The 15352-nt window shown below is 44.7% G+C and overlaps 1 protein-coding gene and 1 long non-coding RNA gene across 3 annotated transcripts in view; both read right to left on the bottom strand.

Annotated features, from left to right (window-relative positions):
- BLTP3A (bridge-like lipid transfer protein family member 3A) overlaps nucleotides 1-15352 on the bottom strand; it is a 35110-nt gene that overhangs the window by 17096 nt on the left and 2662 nt on the right. For both annotated transcript variants that reach the window (XM_067310782.1, XM_067310783.1), the window contains exons 2-7: nucleotides 4441-4603; nucleotides 2759-2797; nucleotides 2191-2282; nucleotides 1784-1973; nucleotides 1212-1352; nucleotides 459-629 (exon numbers count right to left, since the gene is read on the bottom strand). In XM_067310782.1, the coding sequence (XP_067166883.1) occupies nucleotides 459-629; nucleotides 1212-1352; nucleotides 1784-1973; nucleotides 2191-2282; nucleotides 2759-2797; nucleotides 4441-4603 (796 nt within the window). The remainder of the gene's footprint in view (nucleotides 1-458; nucleotides 630-1211; nucleotides 1353-1783; nucleotides 1974-2190; nucleotides 2283-2758; nucleotides 2798-4440; nucleotides 4604-15352) is intronic.
- On the bottom strand, nucleotides 13125-13775 carry LOC136994217 (uncharacterized). The gene is made up of 2 exons (XR_010886346.1): nucleotides 13506-13775; nucleotides 13125-13383 (listed from the first exon to the last, which is right to left on the bottom strand). It is a non-coding gene; the product is annotated as an uncharacterized lncRNA (long non-coding RNA).

Below are 15352 nucleotides of genomic sequence, written 5' to 3' on the forward strand. Positions count from 1 at the left end.
TTCCCTTAAAAATCATAATGAGCTGTGATGCTCGTGTCATAATTATTTATTATAATAACAGAAACCCTTCTCCCAGTCCTATTCAAATTGTCATTTGGAGGCAGAAGAGATTTTATCTAGAACATATTTACTGCTTATTACCAAATCTAATGCCTATGGGACCCTCTGCAGCTTTTCACATGACAGCCCCATCTGAAAAGCCATGCAACTTATCATCGTTTTTCCTCCCCTTGACAGAACCTACCCTGTGACTATTTAAGAACGTTCTCTAATGCTTATTGGCAATGCATCCAACTCCCCTGGTCATTCCCTGACCTGGCACCAGATGATCCTACCATTTCCCATCAGGGAGTTGCTCTGTACACAAGGGCCAGATGACACACAAAGACAGACTGTCTCTTCCACTTTGTCCTTTCCTTTTTTCTGGCAGGCTCATATCTAAATCATGGTTCACTGACCTGTACAGACTCTGGTGCCAAGCTTTTCCTCTGCTGGGCAGACTTCTCCATGGCTTCACTCAGAGACTCTGCATACTTCATCATTGCTTTCAGCTGAGAGTCTGTCAACACCCAGAGCAGGTCATCAAGGAGAAACATCAGCTTAGATGCCACCACATTGCAATCTTTGGTCTGAAACAGCAAGAGAGATACAGGGACTTTAAGAAATTGCAATCATGTACAAATATTCCTCATAAGACACATAAGCTTTAGCAGAAACAAGAGTTGCTGCTCTGAAACTCCTCTGAGAGAGAGGTTTGCTCATATGGTGGATGTCCACAGTACCTTATCTGAGAAGCAAGCTTGTCAAAGCTACCTCCTCTTTAAGAGGCAAGTTGCTCACTGCTCAAAAAAAGCAAAGACATGAGATGGTTTAAATTTTTGCATGTACTCTTCATCACATTTCCGCTGAGTGCTAAAAATAAGGTTACCAGGCTTCAAGTTCTGAGTAAAAAAAATGACAGATCTCCTTGGGATGTAACAACGGATTTTAAAACTTGCTCCATACATGTTATTCTCCCCTGAGGAATAAACTGCTTTGACATTTGATAAGAACACAGCTGTTTCCAACAGAAAACACAGAGAGATAGAGCAGCTTGGGCTCAGCATTTGTGAAGGAAAAGCACCATTGCTGAGGACTGTGGGAGGAAATATGCATCATCGTTGCACCAGGCAGTGAGATTGTATCCTGTAAAGTATGGGGGAAACACTCACCCTTCTCTTGAGAGAGATCTGGATCCTCCCTTGGTTGGTAATGAGTCTCAGAGGAGTAGTAACAGGATCCTGATCTCCATTGTCAGTGGCATCTGCTTCTATCCGAAGTGTCTGCCAGGTGAGCTCTTTGAATGTCAAAACCTACCCAGATAGAGAAAAACAGGAAAATGCTGAGATTTTCATCAACTTCAAGGGTTAAACAGCAGCTCTAGAAGATGTGGAATTAAATAGGGCCATGGAGAATCTTCCAACACACTTTTCTATGATCCCAGTACAAAAGAGAAGTCTAAGCCTTTCTCTCTCACACTGAAAGTTTAAAAACAGACAAACCACATGGACATTCAGAGCTTCTTCAGTTTCATTCTCTCAGATCAGAGGTGCTCAGAGAAAGCTCTGGCCACAAATTAGCTCTCAGCCACTCTGTTCCAGCAAGCAGTAGGCAAGTTCACTGCAGCTCCCTGCAGACAGCGTGAGAATTCAGACAAGTCCCCAGTTACACCAGATCCCCGGGGAAGCACACAGCACCACTCTTCCGTGTGCGTTATGACAGACAACTCAAGAAAGCATTTTACCTCTCCTCTCTGCGGGTCAGTAATACGGGTGAGCCGCAAGTCACTCTGTTGCCAGTTTGGGTTGACACTGTAGCCTTGGAGCTGCCATAGCTCAAAAGAGGCATGAAAGGCCTTGGAGTGAATCTTGATGGTGATGGAATTGACAACGATAAACATCCCCTCCACGACCTTTTCAGCAAAGCCATATTCACTGTGAAGAGAAGAACACTCAGAATCATCATTTGTAACAATTAAAGGCCCAGGTAGAGGCAGGGCTGCAGGTGGCATATGAAAGCCACAGTGACACTCCAAGGCTTATAAGCAATATTAGAACCACTTAGACCTGAATCTAGAGAGGCAAGGTGAGAACTGCCACCCATACCCCAATACCACGTCGGAAAGAAATCACAGGGTTCGGGAGGTCTGACCTTTGACCTGCAGCAAGGGCAATGGGAGACTGTCCATTGGGGGGCCGAGGCTCTTCGCATGTTCGCATCTCCACCTCCACTTTATCCAGATACTGTAAAGGAAGAACATGGGGGCAATAAAGATAAGACTAGTCAAGCTCAGCCTAACAGCCTTAGGTCTGGGACACAAGGGCAGGCATAACCAAGCTCTGGAGTCTCATAAGACTCTTAGAGAGGCATGTGTTAAAGCTCTTGCATGATCACTGCCAGGATTGTTGGGTAATCTGAATCCCCAGAATTGGGGGGAAAATAAATAACAAAAACCAGGCACAAGGTTGCCCTGGACTCTGCTGAGGGCTCAGCTCAGCTCCATCCTGCAGTGAAACGTGGCTCTCCCGGGACATCACTCATCTCCCAACAAGACTATTCTCAGAACTCCCCTTCCTCTGTGTGTGAAATGCCTAGAGGCTTTAGGTCAAATGAAGATTCAAGTATGTACTTCATAGTTTCCCTCTGCAGAATTTTTCTCATGTGGGAGAGATTAAAAAGAGGGAGGAAGAAAAGGAAAGAATGAGAGATGAAACATTACCAGGCAGATTGGGTGCGTTTTCAGTTTTGTCCACTGGATCTGAAACAATAAAGTTGAGGTTACAAGAGTTATCTTTACATTACACAGTTTGAGAAATTGCCAGGGGACCAAAAGTTCTGCTCTGAGAAATGGCCAGAGTAACAATCCATCACGTCTCACTGAATCCAGGTCAAACAGGTTCACATTGACAAGTGAAAAGATATTCCAGCTGCTAGCCCTATAAATCCAGCTTAGCTTTTGGATCTCACATGTCATCACCAGCAGTAGATGTTCTGCAGATCAAATTCTGATTTTTCTTATTCCTTTATAGGGAATTTTGTTGTCCTTAAGGAGTTCACAATTAATTGCTGCTGACAGTGGAAGTCGGGTAACTCTTTTTAAGATTGTGCACAAACCTAAAGATCCATTTTATTCTCTCATAGCAACACTTTTTCTGCAGTTCTCGTAGGAGGGAGAACAAATGTTTGTTACTAAATTAAGCCAATCTGACTAAAAAACACACAGAGCAGATCAGATGAGTAAGGCTCATTTTTAATGTCAGTTGGCAGAGCAGAACCATACTTCTTTCATAGCAAGTCTCTTTCATACACTACATACTTTTGCATTAATGTAATGCAACTATGGTTAGTATCAACTGAGATTAAACAATCTGGCATTTCATATCAACTGAAAAAAAATCAATTTTTTGCTCTAAAAAGCACAAGGAGGAAAAATTATAAGAGGGTTCAGTATGCAAAAGTGTAACTGCAAGTGCATGCACAATTTCAGCAATTATGCATGTGAACAGGGTAACTGTGGGCATAAAGGCTGACTGGGTGCAGAGAGTGCAGGTTTTCCCAGGCACCATTCACACATTTAAAGGTCACATTTTCAACGATTAAGGCTTAAGTTCAAGTTATTTTACAATATCTCACAGCATACTTAGGCTTTCAGAGAACTGCACTTGATTTCTTTCTGCTTCCTATTCCTGTTGGAGGTCTGTGTGACTTGTCCTTCTTTAGCATTAAAAGATAAGTCAGTGGGGACGGAGGAAGACACAGAAAACTCCTCAGCTATCAAAACAGCAGGGAAATGGGAGGGAATGACCAAATAGGGAGGCCTGTAAAATCCTAAGTGACATGGAGGTGGTGAGCAGAGAACGACTCTTCACCATTTCTTCCAATAGCAGAACCAGCAGATTATCAAATCAAACTAGTACGTGCAGGCTTGAAACAAGCAGAAGCAGACACATGGTTAAGCTGTGAGATTCTTTGCCATAGGATGCTCTGGATATTAAAGTAAGTAGGTCCTGAAAACATCTGGGCAAATTTGTGGAAATTCCTTAGGGACTATTAAATAAAAGACCTCATTGCTGGCCTAAAATGACTCAGTGCCACAAATCATCTGAAGGCGAGAAAGCGCCACAGCACGCTTCCCCTGTGCTTCTGCCCATCCTCAAACATCTGCTGGTGGCCACTGTCAGAGGCAGAATGCTTGGCAAGGAAGGACTCTGCTCATACCTCTCACGGCTATCTCGTGGTATTAAACTAGCAAATCTCACACCCGATGCACAGGGCTTCAGGTATGTGAATCAGATCACACTGGGATTCTTTACCAGAAATTCCCAGGTGACAAACGCAAGCTGCCACCAGAAGGCCCCAGCTGCCTTTGGGGAGGCCGCGAGAGCAACCTCCTCTGCTCACCCTGATAGACGCCTTGTTACAGTAGACCCGAGTGATGGCAAGCCAGGTGGGCAGCTCCAGCACATTCTGCAGCACCTCTTCATCCAGCTCCAGGTTCGTCAGCTGCCCCTGCCCTTTCAGTGTGCTCAGGTTGATTTTGTCTGGAGAGAGGTTCTTAGTAAACCTACAAGAGAAGAAAGAAGAGAGAGTCTAACAACAACCCCCAACAAAGCTGCTGAGACTAAAGGAGCCTTCACCTTTAAGAGAACTATTTTAAGTATAGGAACCTGCTTGCTGCTTTGTTAAACCCTTTCTGACATATTTAAACCCAAGGCATCTTGGTCTCTCCGGGGGGGGGGGAAGCCTTGTACACCCTGACATTTGGAGGTGTTTTTAAATCAAATTCAGATTTGAGAAACTCAAAATTCCTTCTAAAGCACCAGGAACCTGAACCGGCAGAACTGCCCTAGGACAAAAAAAAAAGCAAAAAAACCCCACCAAAGCCACATGCACAACGAAAAACAGTTTCACCCCCAACAGGTGCCAGATCAGTTGCGGAAGTCCGATTTTCTTGATTCTTTTCAAATTTATTGACACAGGAAAGTAAAAGATCATTAATAAATTAATAAATTACTTATATGGCTGCCTCTTTAAATACCAGTCTCGCAGGTGAGCCTGCTGTTTGGTCAGCAGGTCCAAGCACATGGGCAAACTCCCTTCCTAGAGAGGGACCCAAGCTCCCATCCTCCTCTCCTCTTGGCCACCAGCAGCTGGTTCTCTCTCTACTCTCAATTCCTCCTCCCAAGAGGTTCTGCTGTTTTCCTCCTCCCTGGCACACAGCCTGGTATCTTCAGATCCCTTGTGTGCTCGAGGCTTAAATGCAATGGATGAAACGGTGCCAGCGGGAGTGCTCAGGCTTCTGGGGCAAACCTGAGAACATCTGCCTTCGCTGAAAACACCGTGGGCCCTAAGGAACCAGGAGAGGCGGCTGAGAGGGCACTAGACCACAGGGGTTGCGCACGCGTTGCCAACACCTCACCACGATGGCTGCTTCCCCAAATGACTTTTCCGTGCCGAAGGGGACGCAGTCAGGGGTCGCGTCGGCATGCTCCGAAGTTGCAGGATTCAAAGACGAAGACTTCCAGCCAAACGATGCGCTCGCTACTGAAGCCAGCGGTTATTTCCCATGTTGCTCCCTGCTAATTCTAATTCTGCGCAGCAGCCCGGAGAGCAGAGGGAAAAGAAAGGCCCTATTGTCCGGCTGAGCAGGATTAGGCCCACGGTTAGTCACACGCTGCCGGTCTCTCCCTCCTTTCCCTGCCCCAGCAGCATGGGCCACTTCTCTCTGAAAGGCACAGGGGCATCTCGAGCGAAGCCCTGCCAGGAGCTGATGGCAGAGGTAGCCGCTGTGGGAGCACGAGGTGCAGTACAAAACTGGCAGAAATGCTAGAAACGGCTGCTGGCCAGTCAACCCAGCAAGTCCTGGAGAAAAAGTCCCTTTCCAAAAGGAAGGGCTTGTTAGATGAGAACCTGATGGACGGTGACGAGCCACTGACACCAACTCTGCCCCACTGATAGTAGCAGGCAAACTCGCAGCTGTCTGCACCACCCTCTCCTTCCAGGAGCTGCTCTATTTACCTCGACCCCTGCTACTGTTGGGTCTGCTGCTGCCACGGGAGCCCGAATCCGATATCGTGTGCGTCGGATATCGTGTGCGTCACGTCGCCACCTCCCGCCCCGAGCTCAAGGTAGCGCCGCCAGCTGGGTAAAGGCCAGGTTTGTAACGCGCCTGCCGGTGGCTCCGGCTGACGCAGGGAGGCCGACACGTTTACTCTCAATCGTCCCCCCCTTTAACCAGAGGCCCTCTGATTTAAACCCGCACAAGGAGGAGGCCAAGTTCAACGCTACTTCTCAGTCGCTGTACAAAGAAATAACACATTCCAGCGTGCTACGTCCAGCAGCGGCTGCTCCACCGGAGGGGCAGACCGAGGATATCCTGAACGTCCGTAAAGGTTTGCATTGCGCGCCCCGGCGCGCGAGCTCGCCAGTGCAGGCACCGCTAAGAATTAGACCAAATCCCTCCAGAGGCAATGCACGGGCCTCTCTGCCTTGAGCTAGGGGAAAGCTGTTATAATCACGTCCATCCAGGACTGGATACCGAGAATAAAACAAGTACAACCTGAACAGGGAGGTAAAACGCACTTGGCAGCTGCTAAGTTCCCAGGGCTGCCATGGGCAGTGATCAGCTTACAGACAGGGAGAGGCTGAGGCTCCGAGCACCTTTCTCACATTCAGGAAGCAAGGACCAGAACCCAAACGTCTCAAATCTCATCCTGGGCTAAGCATGCTTGGATGGGAAAGCAGGTCTCGACTGGTACAGTAATGCAGAAGCAAAGTATATGGACATATCCAAAAGGGAGAGTTACTTTAACACAGTGTGCACATGCATTAAAAATAAACATTGTAATAGCCACAGGAAGCTAAAGCTATGAAATCAGACGCTGGTGGAGAGAGCGATATGAAAGATGATCCAGCTAAAACAAATAACTATTTGTATTCATCTCCAGGGAAAGGCTGCAGAAATCCTGCTGAACATAGGAGAACCACCACAAGTACTGCAGGCTCTGCAGAACCCCCTGCATGAGGCATTTTAATTCCAACCAAAATATGCGGTTCCTTGCCCCTGAAGGAGGGACTGCAGACCCCAGGGAAGATGGAGCAACAGAAGGCGCGAGCATAACAAGAAAACAATATAGAACTGAAACAAATTCTCTCCTTTAAACCAAACAGTCAACATTCTTCAGACTAATCCTGTTATCAACTCCACTGCTCTCAGTTTCTCCCTCCGTAAAGGGATCTGAGATCTTCCGATGGAATAGCCTTCAGATTTAAGACATTTTGATAGGACAGCAATGCATGTTAGTTGGAGCTTATAAAAGGGAAACGGATGAAGTGTGCTTGTGACGTTGGGAAGTTCACAGATACCAAATTTTTATCTTTGCATCTTGAAAGAAGCTGCTTTGATCACTCAGGGGAAGGAAAAAGCAGTGAGAGCGGACACAATTTTAAATGTTTCTTGGCAGACGTGCTCCATTCATACTCATCAACAGCGACATTTCTGGCAGCAGGGATTGCTGGCTTGGAGAAAAGTGAATGAAAATACTTGGTAGCTATTAGGAAAACTGGCTGTGTGGGATATTTGCACTTCCTTTTTTTGCAAAACCCTCTAACAGAAGACACGTAGCATTAAGCCAGTAACCTCAAAGGTTCAAACTTCTTTTGAACCTGCCAGGATTAGCATGACACAAAGGTCAAATCAGAACAGTTTCTCTTCTTCCATAGAACTGTCATTGCAGAATCACAAGGGCAATCTGCATCTGTGCGCACTTGCACGAGCGCATGTGCAGCCCCACCAACAATACCGTGAGCAACGTTGCAGCTCCTAAAACGTTTGCTAGCCAGAAGTCAGTTTGCTGCGTAATAGCTAAATGGACCATCAGAGTCACTAGTATCAATGAAAAGTTTACAAGTAGCTAAAAATGTCTTGCTGTATTCACAGTCAAGGCGATGGGAAACACAGGATAGATGCTTGTAACAATCTTGGCTAGAAAAGCCCTGTTAAGCCAAGTCTCTTCCCTAACTCGGAGGTCTGCGGAGACGAGTTTTCCCAACAGTCTGTTCTCCACTGCTTCTTTCCATTTTAAATGGCATGAGCACTAGGGCTTTCAATCAACTTCCACAAGAACCAGACAGATACAGTTGTTAACAGCACTATCCTAATTTCTCAGCAGACTGAAGGTCTCTCTCTTTCCTAAGAGGCTAATAACACTCAGATGATTTATACCTCCATGGCTTCCTTTGGATTTGGCCTAAAAGAATCACGTTCTTTATGAAAGCCCTCAGCTTTCTTGGGCAGTTTCTGAGATCATCATTTGATCTGCTTTAAAGCTGCATTTTATTTTTTAGGTGGGGGAGGCACATGAGCATCAATCTATTTGCTTAGTCATCAACTTGAAGAAAATGATCAAAGAATGATTTCACTACTCAGAGAGCTGCCGCCCAATTCATCAGCTTGTACATCCAGAGACCACAACCCCACTGATTGCAAGATGGAGTTTAGCCAAAACTGATTGCTGGCCTGAAGCCAAGCTATAATCATAAATAATAAAGTTATGCTCACATTTGTAGCTGTCTGGCGGCACTGTCTGCAACCGAGCAAATACACAGACAGATAGTGTCAGGAAAAATGTCTGAAATCATAAAACTTCTCTTCAGATCCATCTCTCTTTATCTTGCTGCCATGTGGTACAAGAACTTTGTCCTCAGCAGGTTCACCCATTCAGACTAGATGTTCTGCCTCAACTTCTTTGCCTGCAGTTATTCAGTAATCACCGTATGCAACCAGCACCTACAGCTAAACACATTTATTTCCATTAATATGTTTGTTACTATGGTTATTATACATGAGAACTAATTAGCAGCACATCAGTGACCCTGATTTTACTTAGTGACAAGACTAATCTATTGGGAGAAGCAAATAACCGTATGACTTACAATACTTGCCACAGTTGCAGATAGCAGATGGAAAAAATGCCCAAAATACAATTAAGCCAGGAAGAGGGTAACTTGTCAGCTGCAATCTGAAGAGAGACAAACAATATTAAGGGCCCCAGGGAAACCTCTGCAGACGGGGTTTTTGCCTTAACAAGGGTAAGAGTGAAGGAAGAGATTAAGAATTCCTGCTTTAATTTGGAGCACAAATAGGTAATTTAAGTAACTATGGCAGACGGACAGAAACTAGACACGGACAAGAACTATATGCTGGTCATCGCAGATTTGTTCCTTACTCAAAATCTTTCCCAAAGTCTTGCCCGGCTCAGTTTTGGGCAGGCCACACAACAGGAACTCCATCATTTCCTTTGGGATGCTCTTCTACAATCCAAAATCTCTGTGATAGGACATTTCCCCTCATATTAAAAATCCTTCTCTCAGGAGCCAAAGATCATGTTCACTTGGAAAAAAGGTGCATGGCTGGTAAAAGAAAAGATCGGTGACTTCCAACACAGGGAAACCTTCAAGGAAGACAGCAGCAGAAGCTGAAATACTAAACATGTGATGAACTTGGGCAAGTGTCTGAGAAGGAACCTAAAAATAATTGTGGAGGAAATAAAACTGGGCAAGTGACCAAACTTCTGTAAAAAGGGAAAAAAAAGCTGCCTTGAAGACACATAGGAAGGAGAAGTAAAAGCCTCTTTTGGGAAGAAAAGCCAAATTATTAACTCAGGTTTTTGTACAACTACGGAACAATCTCTCTGGCATGTATATATGGTACCACTCAACCAAGATTGAGATTTGCGGACAAGGAAGAGAAATACATTGAATTAGCAGTAGGTTAGACTAATTAGTACTAGAGACCATCTAATACTTTGCATTAATCTAGTTGGTATCATATCGGCCTAATTAGTATAAAGCCATTCCCCATTTATAAAGGGAATTCAATTAATACCAAATTAATCAATTGCTTAGAAGATGGAAAGTGCCACATTTTATTAATGAAAATCATCTCCGTAACTCCAACCCTGTGCTGTGCACAGTACTGGTGTACCCTATATATACTGGCAGCTAATAACATTTTCCTATGGTGGACGCAGAGGTCCCAGTGCGATAAAAGTGATGACCTCGCCCTACTTAATTTACAGAACAAACCCTGCACATGTTACCATGTAACATGGTAAGAGCCTTTAGCACTGAACTAGTAGGCTTATTAGGGTAAATTTAAGTGCACTGATATGCCTGCATGCATTTTATATATATATTTTAATGCTACCACTGGCTCTGAGTTATCAACTTTCTGGTTTCCCAAGCATCAGCTACATTGACTAAAAGGCTAGACCACTCAACGACCCAAGGCTAAATGCAATTTCACTTACACTACAAAGCATCTCTATGCCCAGACCAACGAGTTGTTAGTCCTCTGAGCTCCAAGGCTACCGTTATTGCAATGCAACATGACTAAGGCCAAAAGACTTAGAAATTCAAATAAAAGTTAACCTTGCGGAGGAGATCAACATTTCCAGAGAGACCAGGAGAAAGACCAAACTATCACACAAAGCACAGCTGCCAGGTCCCTCCGCACTCAGGTCTGCCTCCCCATCTACTCGGACCCCTGAGGACATTTTCTTGTCCTAAACAGAAACGATTCATTAGCACCTGGAAAACAAAAATTACAAAGGCTCCAGATTAGGTGCGTTTCTCACACCACACCCACTGCCAGCTCCTTCCGTACTAGGAGACCTGTAAAGCAAACCACAAGTTAATCTGAAAAGAAAAGAGGCACAGGTTTTTTGGCAGAGGTGAAACACTGCCTCGCTGAGTAACTGTTTTACTATTTCTAGCCCATCAGCTGGAAGCTCAGTAAAGTTTAAATGCCAGCTGCCCCGTGCTCTGAAACCTGGAATGCAAAACCTCTTCAGCTGCCAGGGAATTTCCCAAGACTAAACCTCAAGCAAATAATAACACACAAGAAAAAACTAGGAAGAAACGTGTAAGTACAGCATTTCTACTCCTTTATGCTAGCCAGAAGCCCCACTTTTCACATTTTAAGCCATTATTTGTCTTGCAATCTGATCTGCAATTTTATTTCCAACTCGCAGAAAATAAAAGGTTATTCCATAGTTCAGATGCAGCTGAGCGGCTGCAGAGGAGGCAAGAGCTCAAGAAGTCTAGGAGAAATAACACCAGCAGAGGAGAGGAGTCATGCCGAACAGCCCCCCTTTTCCTGACATTTTCCTCCTAATCCGAAGGGTGACGGCGGTGCGGAGAGGTTCGGTGCCAGGCTGTGCAGAACCTCAGCAGCTGGCGCGAATCACGCTACGTCCAGCCATGCCTTCCTCCTGAGCTACTGAACTGCAATTTATTTTTGCTGCCACAAGAATCTATTTAGCATTCCAGAAACGGCACACACTTCTCTCTCGAGCTGAGTGGAAGTGGTTGAAACCACCTTGCATCCAGCAGCTGACAGTTTGGTTCTTTTGGTAAACTGCAGCATAGCAACCCTGGTTTTAGAGATTACTTTCTGTGAACGGAAGATGCCACATCCCATCATGTGCACGCTCTTTCCCCGCCCCCATCTTGAACAGAGGGGTGGTAACTGCTGATTACTTTACCAAACGACCTCCTACCTGGCTGAGCCCAACGCACCAAAAAGCTGGGCTTTTCAGATGGAAAATAAACGGCTGTTTTATCATCAATTTTTAACTGCTAGCAGCTTTGTGGTTTTATACATTTCCCATAACTGCAACAGTCATTCTAGGCAAATTGTGGTCTTCAGCACTAGAAATTTCCCTGATCGCTGAAGGATATTAAAGGGGCTAAAGCCAGAACTGCAATGTTATTCCGAATTCTAGCAAAGAGACTCTGTCTTAGGTGAAGGTCCTCCAGAGGACCCTTCTCACCTAAACTATTTTACGATTCTGTAACTGCATCAGGCCATTCTCAGGTGTGATTTCCTTGCCTTCCTCCCTACTCACCATGCTCTTTAAATTGCTCTCCAGTGAATTTAGAACCAAGGTCAGGAAACTGGAAATAATCTGACGGGTTAGGTGGCAAACACATGCCTTACACCAACAGATAAAACAGAGGGATTCCAGTACATTTTACTAACTGCATGGGTTATCGCTTTCCACAGCCGCATCTCCGCATCAGACCATGCGGCAATACTGCAAAACACTTTAGGGGAAGAAGTGAGAAGTAAACAGACTGGGAAATTCAGACTGTAATTTCTTCTAGTGATTGCCAGACTGCAGCATTTAGCCAGGACACCAAAATACTGAGGGGGGGGCAGGAGGGGAGGGCTCTAAGGTTTTAGGGAATTTCCCTCCCCTCTGTGTCAGGCTAGTGAGGCATCTCCAACATCATGATCTAACCTTCTGCGTAATGCAAGCCACAGAACCTAGCCCAGAAATTCCTGAATGCCAGGCACTAAATGTCATTTGCTTGACTGAAGAACCACTCTGCCTCTTCTCCCCATATTTTCTGGAGGAGGAGGGATGTGTTATCCCTTGGGACAGCACATCTCGCTGACACTTCTGCCATCCTGACCTCTCAGAGAAGCTAGTATCACTGAACAGCAGGATGACCATCAGGTGCAACGGGCTTTCTCCATCCTCTCTCAGTCTGAGATCATGTGTGTGACGGTGGCAGAGGAGAAGCAAGACGACTCCTTAATTTTAGACATCAAGGCACAAACAGCTCCAAGACTGTACATGAAGAGCTGATCTGATAATGCTACAGAACAGGCAGGGCTTAAAGGTCACAGAGTGGTTCTGGGTTTTGCACTCAGCTCCAAATTCCTTGCGCTAGAATGGAAACAGCATAACTACTTGGAAGGGGTGATACTGAATGTGTTTGTTAGGGCCAGGAAAGGATTTTGAGATTTTTAGATCAAAGTTATGAAATAACAGGCCCCACAGAAGCATTCCTGGCTAGTCACATGCTGTTGACACCCACATACTGCTAAATGGAACTACAAGAAACTAAAGATACATTATAGGCTTGCCTGATATTTTCTCTTCTGTGCTAGCTGTGGTTTTATTTGCCACAAGGATTACATGCGATTGCAAATGAAATAGGTGAAGAGTCAAGGCAACCCTGCCTGGGAAAAGGGATATATGGCCTACACAACCGTGAATTGCAAGGAAACAGACTCTACTGTCCAGTTTATGAGGAGTTTGGGAACATTACATGAAATAAATGCTGTTTCTTCCGGCTGCGTATTTGATACACATTTACAAGCACAAAAGTATTAAATCCTGTACATGATATTCAACCGTTCTTGTTTTCTAGGTTTTTTTAATGTTGTTCCTAAAATCCATCTTATTTATCCAAAAAGGTGGCTCCAATACTGTGCTATGAAAGACAGTTCTGCCAACTTCTCCCATGACCTAGTCTTCCTCTTTACGCCATCTGGATGGGGGAGAACATGACAATTTATAGCACCATCGATAAACCTGGCTGCACAGGCTGCACCTGCCAGCGATAATTTGGCTTCAGCTTCATCAAAGCAGTTATATTCTCTAAAATGTTACCTTTCATTCAGCAACCTCCAAAACCAGGGAAAGGAGGAAAGCAAATGAAGCAACCAACAGAAGCAAAGCAAAGTATAAGGCGCCTGCCGCAGAAAACCTTGCTACGAACAACACTGTCTCGCTCCCTTCCAGGATTCCCAGTCTCGCTCCGTAGCAACACCTCACCTCGCAGATAACGTCCCAACCACTGTGTGAAACAGCAGCCGAGATCCAAGTACTGTATGATTTCAGGAAAGAACGGCCCACGTGAGCGTCAGACCATGTTTTACAAGCACGGCTCCAGCAAAGACAAAACCAGCAGCGCAATATCTTCTATATTTTTGTTGCACACATCTGTTATCGGCTAGGCCAGCTGCCTGGATTAGTGGCTCAGCACGGCACTCTTCCCTCTGCAAACACCATAATTTCACATATTTTTTTTTCCTCTGCATTTTCTCAGCAATAGTGCTGACACTACCAATCCTCAGCCAACTTCTCCCTCCCGTTCTCCGCTGCTTCCCTTCTCGTCCCACATTCAGAGACACCTCATGTTCCTCCTCATTCCCATTGCTCCAGGACTCCTGTCAAAACCACATACACTGGTGTTCTCCTCCTCCTACGTTCAAGCCTGTTCCCAAAATCCCAGCCCAGCTCTGCTGCCGACACCGGCTTTCAGAGGTTTCCCACCCAGTGGCTCTTCCACATTCACCCTTGAAAATCAGAGCAAGCAAAGCTATCATGCTGATTATTTTCCCCGCCTAAATTTTATTCTGTTCCAAACATAAGGATTGCATAATGCATCTCCTCTGGAAACTGCTTAACGTGCACAATTAGGTAGTCTATTAGGGCAAGCTTATAAGGACACTTCACAAGCTCACACATTTTAACACGTGTAATAAAAGGAATTATCACAAATCATTTGTCAGATCTAGCAGTGGATAAAAGCTTCCTAATGAAATTAAATAAAAATTATTTCAATGATTTCCACTGCACTGCTGAGAACTCAAATTCTGAAGTGTTAAGTAAATCTAGGCAGTTTGGCCACCTTTATAACACACTGATATTAAGTATCTACTACAGCTGTACTAAGCATTATTAATAAAAGACAGTAAAAAGGGGTTACTTTCAAACAAAAAAAGTATAATTGCAATATATACACTGATTTTTAAAAAAATTTTGTTTTTATTTTAGAACAATAGACATACTTTCATTACTAATTACAGGCTGGTAAACACAACAGAAGTACTGCTGTCATTGTAGCCTCTCAGGAGTTCAAAACAGATTAAGGTCCGAACACACACCCAAGCGCCGATGCTCCAGCTCCTACGGAGGGCCCTTTGCTCCAGTTATAACGGTTTCATTTTTGGTTATAAACAGTCTCCTGCAGAACTGGCAATCCCAATATTGCAGTCATGTGCCAATGCAGAAGAACCAAAAAGTAAAACCAACTGATCCGTTTTCTTTTCCAAACTAAAAATAGGGCAAAAAAGCGAAAAGCACAGCTGGTGGAAGCAATTTAAGTTTTTAAGATTCTTCTGTTCTAGGAATTTAAGCTTTTAAACATAACACAGGCCAAGCTTTACGAAATACACTCATAGGTCAGCTCATAGGTCAGCTCCGACACCTACAGCAAAACTCAGCTTTACAGATCACTGCAAGTGACCAGTCATCGTATTTGAAGTGTATGCGATTCATTTAACCTGAACAACAGTGTCTGAGCACTTGGTATGAAAAAACTCCTTCCCATTGTCCTGATCTTGCCGTTTCTCTCATCCCTTTCTTGCAAATGTCCAGATACAGAAGGAACAAAAACACGCCCCATGCAGAAATGACTTCAAATGAAGGCATAACAAAAAGAACAAGGAATT

Source organism: Apteryx mantelli, chromosome 25 (assembly GCF_036417845.1).
Source record: "Apteryx mantelli isolate bAptMan1 chromosome 25, bAptMan1.hap1, whole genome shotgun sequence".
NCBI classification, from domain to species: Eukaryota; Metazoa; Chordata; class Aves; order Apterygiformes; family Apterygidae; genus Apteryx; species Apteryx mantelli.